Genomic DNA, 27,026 nt, shown 5'->3' on the forward strand with positions numbered 1-27,026 from the left:
CGTTATTCTACTCGCCTTGAAGCTCGTCCACGTGTCATTCGAAAGCTCCTCGATAATGGCATCAAAACCTCTTGATAACCTCTTTGAGAGTATCTTCCGGCTAAATGAATCACTCTCGTAGAGGTTTTCCAAACCGTATTAGGAGTAGCAATAAAACTGTTTTTAAACCTAGTTGAACAATTTTCCATAATTGAAAAGCGGTTCTTGTTTTTTTTTCATCATGACATGACATCATTCATGGCAGCTCAAGATACAGAGAAGCTTTTTAAACGGCACTTAAAGTTCAGGAGGAGACATTATTCGCGTGATCATTCCAAAGTAATATTTTTATAGTTATTATATTGATATGATTATGCACATTCAATTTAACCGTGAATATTGGGGTTGAAGAAACATTAAAGTAATGCGTCTCCAAAATGGTGAATATTATCATTTCTTGTAATGAAATAAATCAATTTGTTAATTTAGTAAAACAATCTAGAATTACAAGAAAACTCAGCTGATAGAGTTTACTCATGTGAACATGAACGGATTGCCATCTGTTTAAAGTTTGAATAGTTTTATTGCGGTCACAATGAAAACCAGAAGGATTACATATTGGAGAGTTTTGTTTACTTTTAAAATCTGGTTTTATGGATATCTTCAAGTATACTATAAAACATTTTATCCATGGTCATAAAACTGCGAGTTTTGATTATTGTTGTATTAAAACCCTCATGAAAATCAAACAAAACTCAGCAATGGAGTTGTTACTTGGGATTAGACGTGTGCACCGTCGCACCACGCCGCCACCGCCGACACTTTTTGTCTCACGCCGACGCCGAACGGGGTATCGGCGGCGCGCCATACGCCGCTGTTTGTCTCGCCGCCGATTTTCGTTTTTTGCGCCGATGATAAGGGAACGAAAAATAAGTTTATCACTATCATACCAGTTTAACTCCAATAATTGATTTCTCATAATCGATGTTATAATTTGATAACGATTATATGATAATATATTAATACACCTTCAAAGATCACTCCTAAAATTCCTTCGAAGATTACTTTAAATTCCAATCAAGTTTTTCTCTAGAAGTTCCTGGAGAGATTTCGTCAGGAGTTCCTTGAAAGGTGTCTCCTTCAGAGATTTATACAGAAGGATTCAGGGATGCCTCTAGGAGTTTCATCAAGGATTTTTTTTTTCCAGGAGATCTCTTTGGAATTCCGACAGGAGCTTCTTCAGGAGTTACTCCAGGAATTCTATCAGAGATTCAGAGATGCCTCCTCGAGATCCATTAGTGATTCATCCAGAAGATATTACCGTAGGAGGCCCTCCAGAGATTACTCTTGGAGTTCCTTCAGGGCTTCTTTCTGAAGTTCCTACAGAAGTTTTTTTTAGGAATTAGTCCAGGAATTCCTTCAGGAATTACTCTAGAGTTCTAATCAGGGATTTTTCCTGGCGAATCTTTAGGGATCTCTCTAGAAGGCCCTTCGGAGATCACTGTAGGAGTTCCTTCAAGCGTTCCTACACAGTTTCTTCTGGGATCCCTCCAGGAATTCCTTTAGGGATTTTTCCTGGAATTTCTTCAGAGATAACCGCAGAAATTCCTTCAGAAATTTCTGCAGGAGTTTCTTCAAGGACTTCTCTGGGGAATTCCCTCCTGAAAATCTTTCGGAGAATTCGCTTGGAATTATTTCTAGATTTTCCAGAGATTCTTTTAGAAGTTCTTTTAAAAATTTCTCTAGGAGTTCTTTCAGGTATTCCTATAGAAGTTTCTCCAGTAATTAATCCAGATGTTCCTTCAAGAATTCCTGCAGCAGTTCTTTCAGGGATTGTTCCAAATTTTTCACCAAGAAGGAGTTCCTTCAGAGATCGGGAGCATTCAGGGAGACCTCAAAGTGTTTCAACAGGGATACCTTCAGAAGTTTCCTTAACTGTTCTTCCAGAAGTTCCTTTAGAGTTGCCTTCTGGAGATCCATCAGGAATAGGAGGAAAACAAAGCTTGTTTTTCTCAGAGAAGGCACCACCACATTTGAAGCCAAATCATTTTTCTTGTGTGTACAAATCGCTGGCTTGCACTTGTTTCGCATCGCAGCGATTTGTACCCTTGGGTAAAAAGTTGCAAAATAGAAACAAACTCATTATCCCTATGCGATCCTTCTGGATTCACTGCAGTAATAGAGAAATAATTGCACCACCATACAAATTTCAACAGGCATTTTCCACCCGTGTTACTCATGATGTTTCGAGTAGATAGGTGCCAGGCGGCGCCACTGTATATGTGAAAAACACGTGGAACATGAGCGCCGTCTACAATCGCATAGCGTAACCTTCACTGTTTTTTGCATTGTTATCACGTTTGCTGCATTTGTCAGAAAAGCGCCTATACCGGAACTCTAGCATAAACGTAGCTGATCGCTTCACATTCTTCCAGAAGTTTCTTCAAGAGTTCCTACAGCAAATTCTTTAGAAATTAGTCTAGGAGTTCCTCCAGAGATTCCTTCTGAAGTTCCTTCATGAATACCTACAGGAATTTCGTGCAGGAATTCCCAAGCAACCAAAAGTTCGGATTCCACTTGAAGAACGAACTTCTGAGTTTGAAGTTTCAAGTTTGGTTCAACTCCAGTTTCGTTGAACTAAATTCTCCAAAAAGTTACTTATGTATAGTTTATGAACATGTACGAGCTTTTGACTTCTTTTCAAAACGACATTAAAGTCGAAAAGAGGTTCAGAAAAAACTTACTTTGAACTTGAGAGTTTAATCAAAATTTAATCGAACTCATGTTGAACTTTCGCGTGCTTCTAGAGCTCAAATAAAGTTCGTTTGAGCATATTCCAACAACTTTAAAAAATCCGTTTCGAACTTGTTTCGTACTTATTTTGAACTTACTACTCAAAGTTGAGATAAATATTTACCGTACCAAAAGTGAACTTCACTTGGACTTCGGCGACAGCGGAGCTACACTTTGTTTCACTATAATATTTCAATGTACTACTTGTAATCAACGCAAAGCATCCGTATTGTGTGGCTGGATGGCAGCCCTCACAGCCGGCAACTGTTCCATACGGGATTCCGCCGGAGTTTTTTTCGGCTGCGCATAAAAAATTTCCAGCTTTGCAGGATGTTTTCAACCCCGTCTCACTAGTCGCACCAGCGCGCCGGTAATCGACGCGATCGTATTCACTGGAAACCAAGTTGGAAACTTATAACCTTTTCTATAAGTTGATGTACTAGCACTAATTTATTCCTTTACACTGCGAACCACAACAAACTGAAAATATCAAACTGTGTAAATTTACAAGAAGTTCCTCGTAAACATCTTTCGAACTTTTGACTTCAAACAGTATTCCAAGTTCAGAGAAAGTTCACACGCGAACCAGATTAAGCTCTAATAAATTATATCAGCACATTGAGTAAAATGCCTTAGTCCCTCAGTGCTTAGCAAAGCAAACATGAAGTAGTGGTTAGGCACCGGCTTTCAACGAGTAGAATCCGAGTTCAAGTCTGTAACACAAACATTTAAAATGTATTTCAAGGCATTAGTCAATTGCTGTTTCATCCGAACTTTAGATTGCTTGGGATTAACTCTGGAGATAATTCAGAGATTCCTTCAGGGATTTATCCGGAAGTTCATATAGAGATCTCATTAGGATTTCCTTCGGTGATTCTTACAGGAGGATCCAAGGACACTGTGAAGTTGAGGGAAACTTCTAGAGAAAGCGTAGGTCTGTAACTTGAATCTTGTACAAGATTAAAGATGCTGCTGTCTGCTTTTGCGTTACTGGAGAAGTGACGTGAGAGCGTGTATCGCTCACTGTCGTTGGAAACAGAGTAGTATGACGATTTAAATTCACTATCACACAGACACCTGGGATTCTCCCAGAAGTTTATTCAAGGATTCCTACAGAAGTTCATTCTGAGATTAGAGTTCCGTCTCAAATTCCTCCAGGAATTCATTAAGGGATTCCTTCTGAAAATCCTTCGGTATTTCCACCTGGAAATCTTTCGGAGTTTTCCTTCAGGATTCCTGCTAATATTCCTTCAACTATTCCTCATGAGATTCATTCGGGATTTCCTCCTAGACTTCTTTCAGTTATTCTTCCTTGAATTCCCTCGAGGATCCCTTCTGGAATTCCTTTGGGAGGGTTCTTCCTAGAACTTATTTGGTAATTTCCCCTGGACATCTTTCGAGGATTCTTTTCGGGATTCCTCCAGAACTTCTATCGAGAATTTCTTCTGGACTTCCAGAAATTTCAAGAGAAATCTCCGAAGGAATTCCATGAGGAATCCCCTGGAGATTTCTCTTGAAATTCTGGGATTCCTTTCAAAATTCCTGCGGGGATTTCTCCTGGATTAATTCGGGAATTCCTTCATAAGTTTCTTCAGCTATTCTTCTAAGAGCTTTTTCAAGAATTTACTAAGGACTTAAATCAGGCATATCTCCAGGATTCCTTGAATGATATTTCATGGAGTTCCTACAAGAATTCTTCCAATGCTTTCTTCTAGACTTCCCACAGGAATTTTTTCAGGTATGCCCCCTGAAAATCCTTCAGGGATTCCTCCCGGATATACTTCCCTCTTCCTGGAACGATTCCCCTGCACCGATAAAAATGCAAACTTTAAATGTATGTAACTGCCACGCTTATTTTTTATAAGACAGCCTAAGCCTTGTTTTTATGAGTGCAAACATAATATCCATACCGGTCCTTTTATCTACTATAGCAAAGCCTATACAATTTGTACGGCTTTGCCTACATAAAAAGTATGTTTGATTTCCTATAGTTAAAAATCATAACACTTCAAACATAGTTTTTATGTCTCGCCCTGGATCTCGCCCGGTCTCACCAATCCAGAAACAAAATGGTGTTTAGAACATTGTGCTTATCTGGAATGATCTGATTATTTATATCTACTAAAATACGTTAAACTAGAGTAAGTATATTATTTACGCATAATCACAGCACAGTACTTGATACCCTTATAATATTTTAGGGATGGAATATCAAAATGTAAAATTTTGGCCTCGATTCAGGGATTGCAACTGCCAAGGCTTCTTCCGGCATGCAGGTAAAAGCGAAAGTTATTGTGTCTAAATCGTGAAATGTTTAAAATTCATTGAAATTATCAGGGCTTGTATGTCGTCACGGATCTTGCCACTGGAGCCTACTGAAGTTGCCTTTACTCCAGCCAATACATCGACAGCCCCCGTCACCGTCATCCGATGAAGCACGGCCGAGTAGATCACACAAGGTCACATTCAATCACGGTATTTTTGCATTGATAACCATTGCACTTTGACCAAAGAAATCGTAGTCGGCCTACTGTGGATCCAGGAAAGACACTCGATTTGACCAGATGCCTGATGGCCCCAACAACCCATTCTTACATAGAGGACAACACCACCGTTGACGACGTCGGATGTGCATGCAGCAGGAACCAAAGCTAGATTGGTGTCAGCTCGGGTGTCAGCAGTAGACGCTTGATCACAGCGGACAACGCAGCAGACAAAACATTTGCAATGATTGCAATATTATAACAATTATAATAAATGAACAAATATATTACGGATTTTTCAGTTATTCAATCAAAATAGAAAAAAAATAACTATTATTCATTTGATTTATATTTTTCATAAGAATATAATGCATAATAATTATGTTTTCTCGAAACATAGAAGTTATAATTCCCACACATAAATTGTATATAGTGACACAAATTATTTTTATGCCGCTTAAAACTTTTTTCATATGGTGAAAAGCTTTTACTTTTTATGTTTCCCATACTTATATTTCATTTATGGCGGCAAACTGCAAAAAAAAATATGTAGTTTCACACACAAATTGTATGCGGAAATTATCCTCAGTGTGGATATTCCTTCAGGTATTCCAACATGACTTTCTACGGGAATTAATCCTGAAATTCCTTCTGAGATTTCTCCTGGAAATACATCGAGATTTCCTCATAGAATTCCTACGCGAGTTCCATTTGGAATTCCTTCTGGAATTCCTCCTGGGATTCCTTCGGGGATTCCTCTTGGATTTTTTTTCTAGGAGTCTTGAAATCCTTCGGGGAATCCTCTTGGAATTTCTGCGTAGATTCCTCCAAGAATTTTTTCAGGAATTCCTCCAGGAACTCCTTTGGGGGTTTCTTCCTCGAAGTCTTTCTGCAATTCCTCCAAAATTCCAATTAGAGGTGTCTTCAGAAGTTTCTACAGATATCTCTCTACAAGAGATTGCTGAATCTCCTGGAATTCTCACAGAAGTTCCTTCAGGGTTTCGTACAGCAGTTCCTGCAGGGATTAATCCATACCAGAAGTTTTTTTCAGGAATTCCACCACGAGTTTTTTAAAGATATTATTTCTGGAGTTTCCTCAGGGATCCCTATTGTGTTTCTTTCAATGTTCCTCTTGGTATTCCTTGAAGATTTCTCCAGGAAATCCTTAAAGAATTCCTAAGTATAAATAGTGCGACCTTGTACCGACTTTTCGAACCCTTAAACAGAAGGGAATTAGCGTAATCAGTTTCGTGCCTTTTAACTTCACCCTTTAAGGCGAAACTGGAAGCATTTCCTCAGTTTTTTGGTTTTTGATTTTTAATAAAATAACGAAGCAATATTTTCAAAATCGGTTGTCATGCACATGTAGAGTATGGATCAAGGTATCTCCTGAATTTTACCCTGGTGGAAAAAGTTTCGTTTTTGCGGAAACCATTTTTTTGTGCAATTTTGTTTGAAAATGGTTTCTGCAAAAACGAAAAACATTTTCCACCAGGAAAAAACTCAGGAGATATCTTGATCTATACTCTACATGTGCACGAAAACCGATTTTGAAAATATTGCTTCGTTATTTTATTAAAAATCAAAAACTAAAAAGTGAGGAAATGGATCCAGTTTCGCCTTAGTACTTGTTATATGACAGATATGCGAATTTCGACTAAGGACTGTATCGTTAATTATGAGTGCACTAGAAAATTGCTGCATTTGAAAATGTTTTATTTATTTTGTAAATAAAATTCAATTACATTGTTTATGGAGCATCAGAAAAGCCCATGACATGATTGTATATTCAATTTTTCGTGGATCTTGCCACCTCTCGCACTTTCTTCTTGGCGTTCTTCATAAGGTTTTGGACAACCGTTCCGACGATGGTTTTGCTTATGTTGACCCAGTTTTTCTTCAATTTTGTGGCGTCCTCTGCTCCTCTATCCTTTTTCCATAGTTTCCCTTTCATCAAAGTTAACTATTTCTCAACGGGCCTTATTTGCGGGCAATTTAGAGGATTCATTGCCTTTTCCACAAATTGAACATTGTTTTCTTCATACCAGTCAAAGGTGTCACGCGCATAGTGGCAGGATGCCAAATCCGGTCAAAGTAATGTAGGACCTTTGTGCTTTCAGATGAGTGGCAGATTAAGTTTCTGGAGACATTCCTTCCGGTATATTTTGACGTTCATACTTGGGACGGTGAAGAAACGTGACGATTTCATACCAGATTGACAAATTGCTTGCCAAACCAACACATTTTCCCAATTTATTCGCAAAATAAATGATTTCTCCTAATTCGGAACATCCGTACCATGCTTCACAGTGAAAAACTGTGCCCCTGGAAGTGCCTTGTAGACCAATTTGACATACGTTTCATGATTAAGCACATGCAATTTTTGCTCAAAACATCGTCGTACAGTTTCCGAGCCCAAGTTTTCACATAATCCGCCAGAACTTGACTACGTTTTGGACATTTCTGTTTTGGGTAGGTCTTCAGGGAATTACGCTCCTTGGCGCGCTGAACCATACCAACAGTTGTTCCACACTTTTTTGCGTAATCTTTGATGGATACCTCCTATTTTCCTTTAACGATTTTGCAAATTTTGCTGTCCAAATTTCACTTGGACGCACCTGTTTTTTTGCCGCGTCCGGGTAAGTCTTTCAGTTTGTTATGCATACTGAATCGTTTGATAGCATTTTGAACAACAAAAACCCTAACACATTCAACTTTTGCTAATTTTCTTAGTGATAATCATTTTTCATTGCAGTGCCTGGTCACAATCGATTTTCGCTTCTCTTCCGTAAACCCTCGTATTGTTCCGCTTGGTGGAAAACTTTAACTTTTAATGAAGGTTATCGTTTGTTTACAACGTTAGCAACACACAGACACATAGCAGTTGTCAAAATAAGGCATAGTCTTTTTAATACAGAGCCTCAAAGGTGTACTCATAATTAACGATACAGTCCTTACCACTTGTATTCTTCCTCAATGTCAGTTATCCACTGGATGGATAACTGACACTGAAGAAGATTACAAGTGGTAGTCGAAATACGCATATCTGTCAAAGGATAAGTATTAGAGGGCGGAATAAAAAGTTGGAAAATTGACCACACATTCGTAGTCCTACCTTTAAAAGCTTGTACAACAAACACAAAACAAAAACTACCCAAGTAACCACTAGCATTATATCATTGCACAAATTAGACTGAATATCAGGGGGAGCGACACTAGTTTTGCCAAGCCAAAAAACCTCAAAAAAGCTGATAAAAGCCCTAAAAAGTCGCTAAAACCCGCAAAAATTTTGCGGTTTTTTCGGCTTTTTTTGGGGTTTTCCGGCTTGGCAAAACTAGTGTCGCTCCCCCTGCTGAATATCAACCTTTGTAATGCGAAATGCAGTAATTCCACACTTGTCATGCAATAATTCTTTAGATTGGCATTATCAATGTAATGATGCATTACATGTTTCTTTACATTAGGGTGCATTAAAAGGTGATATACGATACAATAATTCAACACTGCAAAAACTAAATAAATGCAATGTATAAACTAGCAAAGGTTGCTCTAACAATAGAATTATAAAAGCTTGGCTTTAATGGTAATCAACCACTCTTTGGCGAGCGTTCGTGCGAGACAGTCGCAATTTTTAGTTCGTCCGGTTTGTCTTCGATACTTTCCAGTTCGGTGGCTATTTTCAAAGTGCTAGTTTTCGAGTGATCAAGTTATTAAGTGACTCCCTAGTGGGACGCGTGCGGTTGGCTAGGCCACAATTTTTGCCGCAAAAGTTCGTTTGATTTGAGTAAAGTTCACGTTTTCATTACATCACGTGGCGCATTGACCGACTATCGAGCACAGAAGTGCAGCACCCCCCGCACACCGCGCCGCTCGCGCGGCCGTGATCGGCTTCTTCCAGTGAGTACCCAAGCTCATCGTCGTCGACAGCAGCAGCCCACCGAGAGAGGAGCAGAGAGCGTTCAACCGCCGCACACGAACGACGGCGCTCAGCAGCAGCTCGCTTCCTCCCTGTGCGGGCCATCCGATCGCTTGGACCTGTCGTCGTCGAGCCTGTGGCTAAACAGAGTGCACAAAGATAAGTACATAAAGTTACTTCTCGTTGTTCCCCCCTCTCCACTGACTCTTTGATTAGATTTAATTTGGTACATAAGCAGTTTTTTCTCACTTTTCCTGTAGCGTTAATTTTGTCCCTTGTTTTTTGATTATTTCTCGTCCCCGTGATAGTGTTAGTTTAAGATTTTTGAGTGCCCCGTGGTGGTAGTTAGCTACCACAATGGGCGATGATGATGATGGCGGGGGAACATCGTACCGCATCAACGAAGCTTCGTTATTGGCATCGGATTGTTCGAGCCAACAAGGCGATGTAAATGCTAATCCCTTTGTCTCCCTTCACCCTGGCGCTTCTGCAATGGACACCAACAGTAAATCTGTTTCGACGTCCCCCCGCCTCAAGGCCTACCCTCCCGACTTTGGCGGGCCATATGTTGTTTTCTTCCGACCCAAAGGCAAACGTTTGAACACCGTTCAAATCAGCAAGGATCTGACTAAGCGGTATTCCTCCGTTGTCTCCATTGACATGGTCGGTACAGCTAAGCTTCGGGTGACAGTAGGCGACCGAAAACACGCTAATGAGATTGTGGCCTGCGAGTTGTTTACTCTTGAGTATTTTGTCTACCTTCCGAGCGCGTCGATTGAGATTTCGGGGAAGGTCGCCGACGCCTCTTTGACCTGCGAAACGATCATGCAAGGCTGTGGTCGTTTCCATAACCCTTCTCTTCCTCCTGTCCAGATACTGGATTGCCGGCAACTGCATTCGGTATCCCAGGAGGGCGAGAAGAAGGTTTACACACCATCTGAAGAATTTTCTGTGACCTTCTCCGGATCTGCATTACCAGATCTGCTGGTGATTGGCAAACTTCGGCTACCTGTGAGGCTGTATGTACCGAAGGTAATGAATTGCATCAATTGCAAGCAGCTGGGCCACACCGCCCAGTACTGCAGCAATAAACCTCGCTGTGCAACATGCGGGGAGAGACATGTGGACGGTGCGTGTAAAACGCCGCCCAAGTGTGTTTATTGTGGCAGCGACCGTCCACATGATCTGATTGATTGCCCAAGGTACATACAGCAGAAAAAACATCAAAAACGATCGTTGCAGCAGCGATCACGGCGAAGCTACGCCGAAATGCTGAAAAAAGCTGCCCCGACCGTTGAATCCCGTAACATCTACTCGTCTTTATCTCTCGATGATCAGGGCTCTGACTCTGAGGTCGGGGACGGGGTTCCCTTTGTTTTCAAGGGTGAAACGAGGAAACGGATGAGGCTCCAGAGACCCACCAAAAAACCTCGGAATCTGCCTAGCAGCGACCCCCAACCCACCATGACAAATTTGAAGAGTGGTAAGAAAGCCACGAAACGTTCCCCTCCGGGATTCAAAATCCAGGACGAACGAGACTTTCCATCACTCCCGGGAACATCTAAAATCCCAGATGTCCCACGTTTTTCGAATTCTCAACCGGAAAGACAGCATTCGGAGCACCAGGAGCAACCTCAGGGTGCGCCATTGTTTACGCTCTCTGGCATTGTAGACATCATCCTCAGCTTCTTCAATGCTTCAGATTCCGTGAAGAACATTGTAAAAGGACTTCTTCCTTGTGTGACCCCTCTTTTGAAGCAGTTGGCTTCTAAAATGCCCCTCCTTGCGACAATCGTATCTTTCGATGGCTAATTTAACCACCGAGGTCGAAGATACGATTTCGGTTCTACACTGGAACTGTCGTAGTATTACACCGAAATTAGACGTTTTTAAATTTTTAGTTTACATTTTACAATGCGATGTTTTTGCACTATCCGAAACATGGCTGACACCTGATGTAACCTTACCTTTTCCAGATTATAATATCATTCGCCTTGATCGATCCGACTCGTACGGAGGGGTGCTTCTAGGGATCAAGAAGCAGCACTCATTTTACAGAGTCGATTTTCATCCGATGACAGGCATTGAAGCCGTCGCATGTGAGGTGACTATCCGAGGTAAAACCCTCAGTGTTGCCTCCATATATCTTCCGCCGAGAACTGCAATATTTCGCAGGGATCTCGCCCACATCTGCTCGGTTATGCCCGAGCCTCGGCTGCTCATGGGAGATTTCAACTCCCATGGTACAGGCTGGGGGAACTGTACGATGACAGCCGTTCAACTTTGATATATGACCTCTGCGACGACTTCAACATGACAATTTTGAATACCGGAGAAGTTACACGAGTGGCACCTCCAGCTCAAGATGGCAGCCCTAGAAACAGCCGATTAGACCTCTCAATCTGTTCGAGCTCACTATCGCTGGAGTGTACATGGAAGGTTATCCAGGATCCTCATGGTAGTGATCATCTGCCGATTGTTGTTTCTATTTCCAATGGGTCACATCAACCTCCATCTATCGACATCGCCTACGATCTCACCAAGCACATTGACTGGGAGAAGTACGCAGAAGCAATTATCGACGGTGAACAATCGGTAGAAGTCCTTCCACCGCGGGAAGAGTATCAGTTTCTATCAACTGATCATCAGTAGTGCGCGTCAGGCACAACGTCGACCAGTGCCAGGTCCGTCGGTTCGCAGGAAACCCCCCAATCCGTGGTGGGATAGTGAGTGTACAGAAATATATCGCGAGAAATCCGCGGCGTTCAAAGAGTTTCGGAAACGCGGTTCGGTCGAAAACTTCAAGCGGTTCGCTTCCCTTGAAAGCAAGTTCAAGAACTTGATCAAGGCGAAGAAAAGCGGTTACTGGCGTCGGTTCGTCGAGGGTTTGTCGCGCGAGACTTCGATGAGAACTCTTTGGAACGTCGGTAGAAGAATGCGTAACGCGTCGTCGGTCAACGAGGATCGAGAAAGCTCTCCTCGATGGATCCTCAAGTTCGCAAAAAAAGTTTGTCCAGATTCCGTGCCCGTGGAGCGAATAATTCGTGATGTTTCCGACGATAGGGACGACATGGATAGGCCGTTTTCAATGATTGAATTCTCACTTGCTCTTCTTTCATGTAACAATTCCGCTCCAGGAATGGATCGAATCAAGTTCAACTTGCTTAAAAACCTCCCCGACGTCGCTAAGAGGCGCTTGTTGAACTTGTTCAATCAGTTCCTGGATAACAACATCGTTCCGGATGATTGGAGACAAGTGAGGGTGATAGCTGTTCAAAAACCCGGGAAACCCGCGTCGGATCATAATTCGTACCGTCCAATCGCGATGTTGTCTTGTCTACGGAAGCTGTTGGAGAAGATGATTCTCTTTCGACTGGACAAATGGGTTGAATCGAATGGCATGTTGTCAGACACACAGTTTGGTTTCCGCAGAGGCAAAGGTACGAACGACTGTCTTGCGTTGCTTTCTTCAGAAATTCAGCTTGCCTTTGCTCAAAAGCAGCAAATGGGCTCAGTGTTTTTGGATATTAAGAGTGCTTTTGATTCAGTTTGTGTCGATGTTCTTTCCGACAAACTACACGACTGTGGCCTTTCCCCAATTCTTAACAACTTTTTGTATAATTTGCTGTTTGAGAAGCAGATGAGTTTCGCTCATGGTGACTTGACAGTTTCACGAATTAGCTACATGGGCCTCCCCCAGGGTTCATGTCTAAGCCCCCTTCTTTATGTTAGAGACATAGATGATTGTCTCATGGAAAACTGCACGTTAAGGCAGCTTGCGGATGACTGTGTTGTCTCTGTAACGGGATCAATAGCAGTCGATCTGCAAGGACCACTACAGGATACTTTGGACAATTTGTCTACTTGGGCTCTCAAGCTGGGTATCGAGTTCTCTCCGGAGAAAACTGAGATGGTTGTCTTTTCTAAAAAAACACAAACCGGCAAAGTTTCCGCTCGTTCTGATGGGTAAGACAATCACTCATAGCATGTCTTCACAATACCTCGGCGTCTGGTTCGACTCCAAATGCACCTGGGGGAAGCACATTGTGTATCTGATACAGAAATGCCAAAAACGAATCAACTTTATGCGAACTATTACCGGAACATGGTGGGGAGCACACCCGGAAGATCTGATCAGGCTGTACCAAACAACCATTCTATCGGTTTTAGAATACGGTAGCTTCTGTTTTCAATCCGCGGCGAAAACACACTTGCTGAAGCTTCAACGGGTTCAGTACCGTTGCCTTCGGATCGCGTTAGGTTGCATGAACTCGACTCACACAATGAGTTTAGAGGTACTTGCTGGTGTACAGCCTCTGACAGACCGCTTTGCGGAGTTGTCGTTCCGGTTCCTCATCCGATGCGAGGTTGTGAATCCGTTGGTCATAGAAAATTTCGAAAAGCTGCTCGAACAGAATCCCCAAACTCGTTTTATGAGTGTGTACTACTGGTACATGACGCTGGAGGTAAGCCCATCTCCGGTTAACACCAATCGTGACAACTTCTCAGACTTCGACAGCTCCTCTGTGGATTTTGATCTCTCTATGAAGGATGAGATCACCGGTATACCGGAATCTTTTCGTTCCATAGGTATTCCACAAATTTTTGCAAGTAAGTTCGGGCATGTTAGCGGGGCCAGACAGTTCTTCACAGATGGTTCCAAAACCGATGATTCGACTGGATTCGGTGTCTACAACGAATTTCATAGCGCCACCTTTATGCTTCAAAAGCCATGTTCGGTATATATTGCTGAGCTAGCGGCTATATACTACACCTTAGAGTACATTCGCACTCTCCCACCTGCAGTGTTGCATTTGAACTGAACGCGAGCCAAAAATGAACTGAACGCGTTCAAGTTTTTGAACGTGAACGCAGTAAACATTGAACTTGCGTGTCAGAGCTTTTCACTGCTCAAGAACGCCCGTTCAGATCCCCATTCGGCTCAATGTTCTAATGCACTATTCTATCAATCTGTAAAGCTAATAAATCAGTCCAGTCGTCCAGAGTTCCGTAGAAATAAGACTTCATGGAACATGGCCCTTTACTGTACCACATAATGCCATATTAGTATTACGTACATACATTGCATTGTGGGGTTGGGAAGGGAGCGGATCGAATCGTCCAGGGTGACAACGCCTCGGTCCTTATGATGCGTTTTTATGCGAAATAACAGCCAAAAGCTTGGATGCGTCATCATATCCTATATGCCTTCTCTCCTAGGACTTTGTGACGCATTTGTATACACTCGTTGTTGCACGGAAAAATGCGCCATACGACCTAGGACATTGTGGCATCGGGCATTAAGATTCTGCACCGAAATACGTATTATCCGCAATCCACGGTGACCGGACCGGTTCCCCCTCACAATAGAAGGTCAGATTCTGAATCCAATGAGCCCAAGATTGCTAGAATTGGCGAAAAAATGGCAGAAATATGACCATTTCAGTTTAGCGGGTACCTAGGATAAGGATGCGTCACGTCGTCAGCCGATTTGAGACCATTTTGCTGTCAAACGGAGACCAGTCGCTGATTGGTCGAAATTAATAACCGTTTGCTGCGATCAGATCGCTTTGTTGTTGGTTTGGTCGTGTTGCTAGTTTGCAGGTTTAGCATGTGATACTAATATTCAAAATCAATGTATTTTGCTATTCAAGTTGAATCGACTCAAATATGTCAACTTTCAAATGTAAATCAGCCAACAGTCACTCCCTTGTATGAGAATTGATAGAAACCATTGATTTGGTACAAAATAATTGAATTTTTGATATGTTTGTTACTATAAAGGAAATATTTTCGTTTGAAAGCAATTTTACTTGCAAATTATTCTATTTAAATTGCAAATTTTGATTTACGGTGCGAAATATGCATCCAAATTTCATTCTTTAAATTTAAATTGTATGAAAGATTTGGATTAAAGTAAAGTGGCAGCACTGGATCACGAGATCGAACGAAAAAATATCAAGGCAGGCGAATTTCTGTTGTCACATCCTATCCTAGGCGGGTACCAGGGTATCATGTTAGCATGGTGGCATTATTAACTGGTGCAGTTCTTGCTCAATGTTCAAGGTGCGTTCAATTTCGAGCTCGCTCGCGTTCCAAATTTTGAACTGAACAATGTTCAAATCGTTTTGATCGCAGCGTGCCGAATTTGAACATGAACGCAAATTGATCGCGTTCAAATGCAACACTGCCCACCTGAGCACTACTTCATTTTTACCGACAGTCTAAGCTCTCTGGAGGCTGTTCGGTCAATTAAACCGAAGAAGCACTCAGCGTACTTCCTGAAAGGAATACGCCAAGTCTTGAGTGCTTTGTCCAAACGCTCATACATCATCACCATAGCTTGGGTCCCTTCACATTGCTCAATTCCGGGCAATGAGAAAGCGGACTCTCTGGCTAAGGTGGGCGCTAGCGAAGGCGATATTTATGAGCGTCAAATTGCCTTCGACGAATTTTTTGAATTGGCCCGTCAGGAGACCTTGATCAGCTGGCAACATAAATGGAGAGATGGAGAGATGGGTAGATGGTTGCACTCCATCATTCCACAGGTGTCGAAGAAGCCATGATTCAAAGGGTTGGATTTGAGCCGCGATTTCATTCGTGTAATGTGTCGGTTGATGTCCAACCACTATTTGTTGAACGCACATACCTTCCGGGTTGGGCTCTCAGAAAGCAATCTCTGTGTCTGTGGCGTGGCTTACCAGGATATCGAACATGTCGTGTGGGGATGCAATGAGCATCGTGAGGTCAGATCTGAGCTACATGAAATTCTCCGGGTCCGAGGAAAACAACAGAAACCCGTTAGAGAAGTGTTGGCAGGACTTGATTTGGAATACATGAACCTGATTTACCAGTTTTTGAAACGTGTTGATGTCAGAGTTTGATGTAGTACGTTCTTTGTTTTCGTTGTCCGCCTATTGGTTTTGTTGTTCGCCCCTGTCTGTCGTCACCCCCCTTCCGTTTGTCCTCTTCTTGTCGTTTTCTACCGATAAAGTCCTTTCTTTTTGGTTCCATTACAGATATGGATAATTGTCCCATCAATGTTTTAGTATAAGTTAGCAAATAATTTAGTTTTAAACCCATAAATCCCTCCTTCCCAATTTTATTTTATTATTATTTTTTTTTTTTAATCCTTAACCTCGAAACAGCCGCGAGTACTTCGGCTTCCCAAACTAACATAGTTTTAAGGCAGTAATGAATTGTAAAATGTATAACCATTGTAAAAAAAAAAAAAACAAAAGATTTCGGCTCAGTTATGCCCATGTGGCGCCCGAGCCTTCCAAATAAACGAATAAGTAAAAAAAAAAATGGTAATCAAATGAAATCAAGAAGAAGAAACAACTTTACGGTCAACTCTAGCGGTCTTCAACACTTCTGGTTCGACTCCCGACTCGGCAACAAAAAATAATGGTAAAAACATTCGTTTGAGGGGGCATTATAGTACCGTCGATAACGAAACGGTGCTAAAATAGTTATTTATGTAACGAGTTGCAAAAAGTTGATTTTTTCATCACGAGTCGTACATTTATCCAACGAGATCTTACCAAGCTGCTGCTCAGCCACCTCGATTGCGGGTAATCCTTCTCTGTCTTGTTTGATGACCCTCAACAACCACGCTCTATCTAGTACATATCTCCACTGGCTTGCTTGCCGGGGGGTGGACCGGAGTTTCCACGCCGGGGCTGCGTACGCAGCTTCCCGCACCTATATCCTCACTTCTCCTTACCGGAGACCTCACTAACCGGTTCCGGGTCTTTTTTGCGAAGGGGTTAGACTCGCCACTATCACTACGTCCTGTACTTGTTTGTTTGTTTGTTTTGATTTGATTTCATAGTTAATCCCACGAGTTGCACGGGAAAGAGGTGCACCACGCCAAAGCCCTTCATTAACGCGGTAATGGATATACTACTGTGGGGGGTGCCCCAGTACCCCACAGGCTCTGTTAATGATCGCCTCCGCCGCGAAAGCCCTTACCTCGACACCCTTGCCAATGATCTCTTCCGCCAGACACTCATAGGCAGCGCTTTTGCGCTCTTTGTTGCGCTTGAGCTCGAGGATCATTTCGCCAGTACGAGTATGTACGTCTAATATTGGGCACGTCGGCTCCCAGATCCACGAGCTTGACGTCGCTCTTCATCGTCTTCAAGGCTTCTGCTAACTTGGACTTTTCCGTCTTGATGACGACCACGTCCACCACGTCACTCTTCCCTCGTATCGCACCTGCTCTCGTGTGTTTACTTGGCTCGGGATCCCTGCTCTCCTGTTCCTCTTTCTTTTAACTCTTCTTTCTCTCCGTTCCACTAAGGTCCAAGGGGCATCCTATCACTAACCAGCGGTGGTGGCTGAGAGATTAAATACAAATGGTTGCAAAATCCTAGGTTGCAATTCCCTGCTTCTTTCGATCCTGCAAGGAGCTTTTGCGTTTCGAATGGAACATCATAGCAATCGTCTCAAATTCATGATCAAATAAGTCATCACATAATAATATCAAAACAAAATGTTCGTCCTCTAATAATCGAAATCCCTTTGTTACTATTTTGTTACAGAACTTCTTATTTTGGTGCAGAACCCACCGTAGGCAACCATGTGGTGGCGATTCATTGTGGAGTTCACCAATGAATACAAAATTCTCCGTGGGATGATCTCCTACTCGGCGCTCTGGCCGCTCGGGTGCATCCTGCAGCAAACGTTCGAGGGCAAACGCTGGAAGGACTACGACTGGCAGCGCTGTTTGAGGTTTGTTATTGTTGCTTCATGTTCACACCGTTAGACTCATTTTCATGATCTCCAAGAAAATAGGTTTAAATCGATAAGTAGTAGAATTCTACAACTCTACAAGTCTAGACTCAACCAGACTGTTGATAGTTTTAAAGTGAATGAATATATCTCCCCAACAGATACAGCCTGTACGGCACGTTCGTCTCGGCCCCGATGCTGTACTCGTGGATGCGCGTGGCCAACATTATGTGGCCCCGGCGGGACTTCCGTTCGTCGATGACCAAAGCCTTCACCGAGCAGGTGGCGTACGATCCGTTCGCCATCGTGTTCTTCTTCTACGGGATGAGCATCCTGGAGCGAAAGAAGCAATCGCAGGCGGCCGAGGAGGTCCGGGAAAAGTTCTGGGACACCTACAAGGTGGGTTTCGTCTACTGGCCGGTGGTGCAGACGATTAACTTTTCGCTGGTGCCGCAGAAGAACCAGATCATTGCGGCCGGCTTCTTCAGCTTGATTTGGACCACGTTTCTGGCGTTTGTCAAAACTCACGGTGGCAAAGAGAAACACGTGGGGCCTCCGTCAACGCCGGCCGAGCGCAGGAGGTGGCTTAGGGTGGCGTCCCACGAGTAACGAATGGTTCGATTATCGAGTGTGAATGTAGTCGTTCTGGAAACTTGTGATCTTTGAGGGTAAGATTTCATATTAGTATTGATCATCTAAATTTTTGTTGAACAAATTGTTAGCGAAACGAAACAAAATAGTATGTAATGATAACAGCAAATCAAATAAACTCTTTTTTTTCTTAATTCCGAAACTCTATTTTCATCCTTTCCATCAGTAAATACTGAATAATCAGCTTGCACCATGTGCTAAACAATTGAGTTTTTTAATTAAGAAAAATGTATTGATTTTTTGATTTTATACGAAAGAGCACCTTTTTCTGAACCACTATGATTTTTTTCAGATTTTTAGAACTTCATTTTGCTACCTAAAATCGCTTTCGAAGATATTTTTCGAAATCACCTTTTGACAGCTGGCCAACTGCTTGACAGCTCCGCCCAGTACAAAATGCGACGAGGGGTGATTCGACAAATCGCTCCCATACAAACTTCAAACTGAATAGGTTCCCGGGCACCAAAATTCATGAAAATTTGGATTTCGGTTCAGTTTTGCATGCAGATTCTGAATATGGATTTATCTCAACACCGCTAAAGAAGCCAATTCCAAATTGGGGAGTTTTTCTGTCTGCGAGGGCAAATGGCCACCACAAATTGCAATCAGTTATTGTTGCTAAAAGCATTACCGCAGTTGTTGTTTTCTACAACACAACATTGCAGCTCCACTTGATTACGGTAAGTTAAGTACCATCCCTTTTCAATGCAAACTCCGCAAGCACGGTACTTCGGTGGAGCGCGGAAGACCGCGACACAAGGGTAGCGACAGAGTCGACGACGAGAGACAGACGACCCAACCAAACATGTTTGTTATTTTTACGGGAATGCACTGCGCTGCGCTGCCGCTCTTTTCTGTTGATGTTGTCGTCGCCTGATGGCAGCAATAAAACTGTAGTTATTCGGCTATGTCCACGGATGGCCTTTTGCAACATATTTACGGTTTCGCCTTGTGTGGGGCCATGTGTATTTTATAAATTTTATTGCATGTCCCCGCCTGGGCTCGGAGGAACGCGTTACAGCAACAATAATGCCGCGAGAGGCGAGCTCGACTTGACACATCGAAGCCAACGACACGACCATCACGGCCAGCGAGGTGTGGTTTGTCCAACCTATGGTGATAAGACTTTCGCACGCATCCGTCTCTCAAATCACTAAATAAAACGCTTTGGCAATATTTATACGAAGTCACTCCCTGTCGGTCGCATGCAAGGAAAAGCTATTCATAGTTTCCAACTGACGACGGCAAATGACTCGGCAAATAGCTGGACCCCCGCGCAGCTGGCCGTATACCAACCGTGCACAAATTCCCAGGTGGAGTTTCCTAATTTTCCAAACGAGTGCCCTCCATCATCCATCTCCGGGACTCTTCTTTGGTTCTTTAATAGTTTCCACTCATCAGAGGGGCCAACAACCGAACTCTCGTCCAGGGTTCGGTCCATGGCGACGCATGGTGGTTTCGCTTAGAACAGATTTTGAACAAGTGCTCAAGAGGACCCTCACCCGCCTCATGAATTGAGCCACCTCCGGTCTGAAGCTAACAATTCCAGTGTTCCCAGGATAGAGCTAGACTGAAACCGGGGGCGCCGGCTCCCGAGTAGGTGCAAGTAACAATGTGACCCCTATACTTATACATTTTATACATATTCACATCATCATCAACAAGGGAGCGTCCATAAATTACGTCACGCAAAAATTGCTCATTTTCAACCCCCCCTCCCCCCTATGTCACACTTTTTGTATGAGACCTCTGATTTTCTTGTATGGGTTGTCACATTTTACGGAACCCCCCCTCCCCCCTAAAAGCGTGACGTAATTTATGGACGTTCCCCAACGACACTACGCCATAATACTCGGTCTGCCGCTCTCAATCCTCTGTCGCAGCCAATCACCCGGGTGCGGCTCCGTCTTGTTTAAGAATCCAACATCGTTTATGTAAACATTAGTGTATCCAATACATTGCACATGTGGGTACTCGATTGAAGTTGCATCCTGTCAAACCCTAGGATGTTAGATCCTAGGTCAAACCCATTCATTCATTTATTTAGTTCAACATCAATTTCATGTCACAAACAATTTGTTGATTGTGCTAACGTAAGAACATTCACGATCACAAAATACGCGAACACGAGACGGAACACAACACTTATCGTTCTTACTAATTAAAAGGAACTTTAAAAATTACCTTTTTGGTCGACCGGTTTCGGGCTCGAAGTTGCCCATCTACGGGACGATGTCCGACCCGACCCGAGGTCGGACATCGTCCCGTAGATGGGCAACTTCGAGCCCGAAACCGGTCGACCAAAAAGGTAATTTTTAAAGTTCCTTTTAATTAGTAAGAACGATAAGTGTTGTGTTCCGTCTCGTGTTCGCGTATTTTGTGATCAATTTCATGATAACACTGAATCAACAATTTGCCGCCGTAATACTCGATTTGCAGCTGCAGCTCTCCAACGTCGGTCACGCCCAACGCTCGCCAGATCACGCTCCACCTGGTCCGCCCTCTGCGCTCCACGCCTTCTTTTACCAACAGGATGGTTAGCAAAAACCAACTTCGCAGGGTTGTTGTCCGGCAGTCTTGCAACATGCTCTGCCCAGCTAATACAAAGTTTTATATGATGTTGAATAGGTTGCTAAAGTGGAGGTCATATGCGTACCAGCATCTATTCAACTACATCTTAACTGTGCGTATATCGCCTCCACTTTGGCATCCTATCCAACATCATATGCGACCGTGTGTTGACTGGGTGCCGCCGTCAGCAACCGAGGTAGACGAATTCTTCTACCACCTCGAAAGTATCCCCGTCTACCGTAACATTGCTGCCAAGGCTTGTCCTGTCTCGCTCAGTCTCACCTACCAGCACTTTGTCTTAGCCGCATTCACCACCAGTCCGACCTTTGATGCTTCGTGTTTCAGGCGGGTGTACAGTTCTGCCACCGTTCCAAATGTTCTAGCAATATTATCAATATCATCCGCAAAGCAGACAAATTGGCCGGATTTTGTGAAGATCGTACCCCGGCTGTTGAGCCCGGCTCGTCGCATAACACCTTCCAGGGCGATGTTGAATAGTAGGCAGGAAAGTCCATCACCTTGTCGTAGTCCCCGTCGAGATTCGAATGAACTGGATAGTTCACCCGAAATCCTTACGATGTTCTGCACACTGTCCATCGTTGCTCTTATCAGTCTGGTAAGCTTGCCGGGAAAGCTATTCTCGTCCATGATTTTCCATAGCTCTGTGCGGTCGATACTGTCGTATGCCGCTTTGAAGTCGATGAACAGGTGATGCGTTGGGATCTGGTATTCACGGCATTTCTGGAGGATTTGCCGTACGGTGAAGATCTGGTCCGTTGTCGACCGGCCGTCAATGAAACCGGCTTGGTAACTTCCCACGAACTCATTTGCTTTAGGGGGAAGACGACGGAAGATGATCTGGGATAGCACTTTGTAGGCGGCATTCAATATGGTGATCGCTCGAAAGTTCTCACACATTAACTTGTCGCCTTTCTTGTGGATGGGACAGATTATCCCTTCCTTCCACTCCTCCGGTAGCTGTACGGTTTCCCAGATCTTGACTACTAACTGGTGCAGACAGGTGGCCAACTTTTCCGGGCCCATCTTGAAGAGTTCTACTGCGATACCGTCTATACCATTCAATCCTTGCTTGATTGTTTTTGAGCTGGTGGATGGCATCCTTCTCTTAGCGTGGGAGTTGGTTCATTCCCGTCCTCTGCTGCGCCAAAATAGCCATATCCTCCGCTGCCTTGATCCCCCGTGCCTATATTCTCTTCGCCATTCAGGTGCTCATCGAAGTGCTGCTTCCACCTTTCGATCACCTCACGTTTGTCCGTCAGGAGGCTCCTGTCCTTATCCTTGCAGATTTCGGCTTGCGGCACAAAGCCTTTGCGGAATGCGTTGAGCTTCTGCTAGAACTTTCATATTTCTTGTGAACGGCACAGCAGTTCTATTTCCTCACACTCCGGTTCTTCCAGGCGGCGCTTTTTCTCCCGGAAGAGACGGGTCTGCTGCTTCCGCTTCTGTCTGTATCGCTCCATATTCTGTCGGGTTCCATGCTGCAGCATTACCGCCCGCGCTGCATCCTTCTCCTCCAGAACCGCTCTGCACTCCTCGTCGAACCAATCGTTTCGTCGACTCCGTTCTACGTACCCGATAGTGCTCTCGGCTGCGTTGTTGATGGCTGCTACTCCAGCAGTCCTCTAGAGGGGCCACATCGAGCACAACCTCGTCCGGATACGCTGCCTTGAGATTCTGTGCGTATACGGTGGCGACATCCTGTTGCTTCAGTCATTCTAGATCATACCGGGGCGGCCGCCGGTACGGTACATTATTAATAACGGAGAGTTTTGGGCGCAGTGTAACCATCACCAGGTAGTGATCAGAGTCGATATTAGCGCCACGATAGGTCCTGACGTCGATAATGTCGGAGAAGTGCCGTCCATCAATCAGAACGTGGTCGATTTGCGATTCCGTTTGTTGTGGTGATCTCCAGGTGTAACGATACGGGAGGCAGTGCTGGAAGAAGGCGCTACAAATGGCCATGTTCTTGGAGGCGCGAAATCTATGAGGCGTAGGCGATTTTCTTCTCTTGTTGATTTTTTGGTGCTAGTCTTTTTTACGGCTGGCTCGCAGGGCCTGACAGCAAGGTCAAACCCATTAGGTGGGAATCGGGTTGCCACATACGTGCACCCAGTGCCACAATGGGTCCATATGAAAATCTGTTTTTACTCAATATAATTTTATATGTTGATTTTTTCGCAATACTTTGTTCTGTGCACTTTTAGAGCAGCCAAAAACTCACAATTTTGTCGAAGACGCCTACTTTGTATCTCATCAATTTTCAAAGTTACAACTGCTTTTCCATGAAAAAAATCGTATTTTCAAAATTCAATAAAAAGCTTCAAACAAAAAAGGTACCTGCAGTTTTTTCACCATTAATACAACAGAGTACGATCTTTCCAATGCAACCGAGAGATTGAAAATCCATTTGCTCCTTTTTGAGATATGGCTTAAAAAAAAGTGATTTTTCAAAGAAAACTGCAAATATTTTTTTAACCATGAGAGTTAGAACATTGAGCTCTTTGGAAAAAATATGCGTCGTTGATAGTTCTAAAAGTGCTCGGAACAAAGTATTTTCGAGAAACGAACGAATTCAAAGTTATGTCAAGAAATCTAAATTTCATGGATCACCCTAACATGAATCTTTAAAAAAAATATAAAATAGGAACCATAAGAGATAGAATAATGGTTACTTTGGCAAACTTGCTCCAAATAAGTTGTTTTACAACTTTGTAGAACATTTTGTAATCGTGCATAAGACTAATAAAAGGCAGATGTTTGGATCAACTAAACTAGAGGGACCACCCTAAATTCATAATAATGAGAAGAAAGGTCGAAAAATAAGAAGAAATTTTCCCAAAGACACCATGTATCTAAAACTTATGGTTTAGACACAAATATTTTTGTCTTCGTAAATACGGCTCTGGACCCATTGTGCAATGCTCGCGCACGCATACCAGGAACCTAAGTATTATCGAACTTACATGAACCTAAAATCTTTTTCCATAGGGTTTCAGCTTATGGTCTAACCTTTCAAAAAAGCCTAAGTTCAAAATATTCTATCGGTGAAAATTAAAATAAATCAAGTTTGAAGATTTTCTATCAAATGAGGTATATTCAGAGCATAATTTTGATGATCATCCAGAACTGCAAGCAACATGGCATCGTACGTGACCTGTCACATACCCGATGGCCGCTTCATACTTTTCTGAACATTATATTCACTTGTCATTTCTCCGGTATCTGTGTTATATGATCAGCCCAAGGGAGTCTGCCGTGATTAATTAGCTTATTTATTATATAACACAGCAAAAAATAAATGCAACCCGCCCGATGTAACTCATTCCGATGTACTAAATAATCAATGTAATCACGATTCCTATGTACGATAACATCGTTTTGAAGTAAAATCTTTTGTTCTTATGTGTACATCGCCCTATGTAATATTCAAGCAACCGACGGATTGATCGGGTTGCAGCAGTGCAGATGTAATATTACACAGCAGTTTTTTCTGTGAACGTTCAGGTGTATAGTCAGTCTTGGAGTGAGAGTCGGAAGAAACGTTTCGTGAAACGAAAAATTTCTAATTGGGTTCTGTGTGTTTTCTGTTATTATTAATGTTCAATCTGTTGAGACTCATCATATTTGTTTAATATTTTAAATGACATAACCCGAGCGAAGAGAATACCTTACAAATACCACGCAAAGTGCAACCTTTGCTCTAATACCTAAAGTTGTTTTTGTTATGTTATTCTACAAAATGTTATGAGAAAATCACAATAACAATTGGAGGTATTTGAGCTGAGTTTGGTATTGATGTGGTATTTCATTATTTGGCAGAGAAAATATCTTAATAACAAGATTTGCTATTATATGATGGAGTTATCAAACAATTATACAATTTAAAAACAATCAATTCCATTTCTTTGTTATTCTAAATCTTATGGATAACGAAAACAGCACTTAAAATTTCAGGCATGCATTCATTATTGGAATAACAAGATTTATGTACTTGTGTACTTAATGTAGGTGTTATTTATACAAAATTATGAAATTCGTTTTAGTTATTTTGCCTCCTTATGAAGGACATATTGAGGTATGACAGTATTTAAGATAATTACCTTGATATGTTATTCACTTTTGATTATTTTCTGTACGGGAACGGCATGATTTCTTTACCAGCCATCTTCTTTACATCTACCACAATATCTCAGATTTTTCCATCACATTTTATTTAATAACTTAATAATATTTAATAATTTAATATTAACTGAATAATTGATTCATGAATGAAGTTCAAATGTTTGATTTTGTTGTTTCAAAACATTCATTACGTTTTCAATATTCAATTTGATAAAATGTTACCAGATGAGCCCTATTTGAAATTTTGATTTCATATGTCGAAACAAAACAACGTGTGATTTGTATGTGCAGTGTAACAGGGTTGGTCTCAAATATCCCAAGGAATCCAAAGACATTTGCTCATGCACGTAGCGCGCTCGACGTCATATTCCGACGTCAACTGTAAAGTCGTCTTCAGTGTCTTGTACTTGATTCATTAGAAGATTTTCTCTTACTTACAGATATTCAACTAATACATCCAAGTATTTTATCAAATATTGAAAAACTAATTCATAGCAGTTTTTACGAGTATCGAGTTTTACAATTAAAGTCTCATGAAACCTATTGCAAAGTACCCATATAGGGCAGATTTAAATATTTTACAGCTCTCACAAATTATTGACAAGATAAATTTAAAAACAAATCACTACCACGCAAGCATTTGGATTGGCGAAGGAACTAAATTACATGTTGAGTACACTCATGGAATTCAAAACATAAAAATAAACATGGCAAAGCAGTAATGTTGTCATTACCCAAATTATGTTATTTAACCGGCACCACCACGGTTAAACGGAATAACATGCGAGTTTATTTAAACGTGTTGTACAAAATACAACAGCACGACTTCTGAATGGCTAAGTCAATGTATTCTAAAATAATGATATTGCATGAAAATCCATCCAAATTATTTACCTGCACAACATTATTAATCATTTGTGAAATGTAACTTCATGAGTCGTGCAATGTAATGTTCATGTTGTGGTTCACAGAAAAAAATGCGCTTATATAGAGTACGACAGACTTCCTTGGGCTGGTTATATCAATCGGATGCCGGAAGATTATTGTCGTTTTCCTTCTATAAAGAGCCAAGGTAATTGTTGGGTTCGTAATTCGTAACGCAAATGACACATAGCTATTTGCAACTATGTATATGTATAGCATAGCATAGCATAGCATAGCACAGCATAGCCGACCGTACACATCCTAGGGTGGCTGTCGATAGAGACGTTTAATGCGCCAGAAAAGTTGCATGGGAGTTGACAAACCTTTCATTTAACGAACTCTCGACACCTGGCCAGGTCCTTACGATCAGCGGGGATGGGGAGGAAATGTTGATTAGATATCTACTCAGTATATGTCCAAGAACTTGGCCCACTTCATAGATATCTGGAGTTGGAAATTGGATAGGGTTAAATGGGGTGCTTTCCTTGGCGAAAAAGCGTACGAGAAATTGTCATGTTGACACATGTTGACCAAAAAAAATACTTACAAGTGTGTAATATAAATCAAAGCAAATCAGAAAGATCTCACCGGTTTGTCTGATGATCGTCAAAAAGATGCTGCAACGGCTGCACGTCAATCCTGATCCTTAACAGTCCATCGTCAACATCATGACGAGCCAGAGTTTCCGGAATCCACTTGATCTTCCACAATAAATCTTCAATCAATCCTACAGTCAACTCGCGTAACTGTAACTGTAAGCTGTCTTGCAGAAGCAAATCTTTCTGCCCAAAAAACAAAATTTTCACCACAGCTTTTTTCGGACACTT

The 27,026-nt window shown here is 42.4% G+C and overlaps 2 protein-coding genes across 2 annotated transcripts in view; one reads left to right on the forward strand and one right to left on the reverse strand.

Annotated features, from left to right (window-relative positions):
* Positions 1-18,678, forward strand: part of LOC115254039 (mpv17-like protein) — a 32,500-nt gene extending 13,822 nt beyond the window's left edge. The window contains exons 2-3 of the mRNA XM_029860469.2: positions 17,718-17,907; positions 18,069-18,678. Coding sequence (XP_029716329.1) covers positions 17,756-17,907; positions 18,069-18,516 — 600 coding nt within the window. The 5' untranslated portion in view covers positions 17,718-17,755 and the 3' untranslated portion in view covers positions 18,517-18,678. The remainder of the gene's footprint in view (positions 1-17,717; positions 17,908-18,068) is intronic.
* The window catches only part of LOC134287396 (uncharacterized), a 340,969-nt gene that overhangs the window by 177,625 nt on the left and 136,318 nt on the right, over positions 1-27,026 (reverse strand). The gene's annotated exons all lie outside the window — the stretch shown is intronic.

The sequence above is a fragment of the Aedes albopictus genome, chromosome 1 (assembly GCF_035046485.1).
Source record: "Aedes albopictus strain Foshan chromosome 1, AalbF5, whole genome shotgun sequence".
Classification (NCBI taxonomy): domain Eukaryota; kingdom Metazoa; phylum Arthropoda; class Insecta; order Diptera; family Culicidae; genus Aedes; species Aedes albopictus.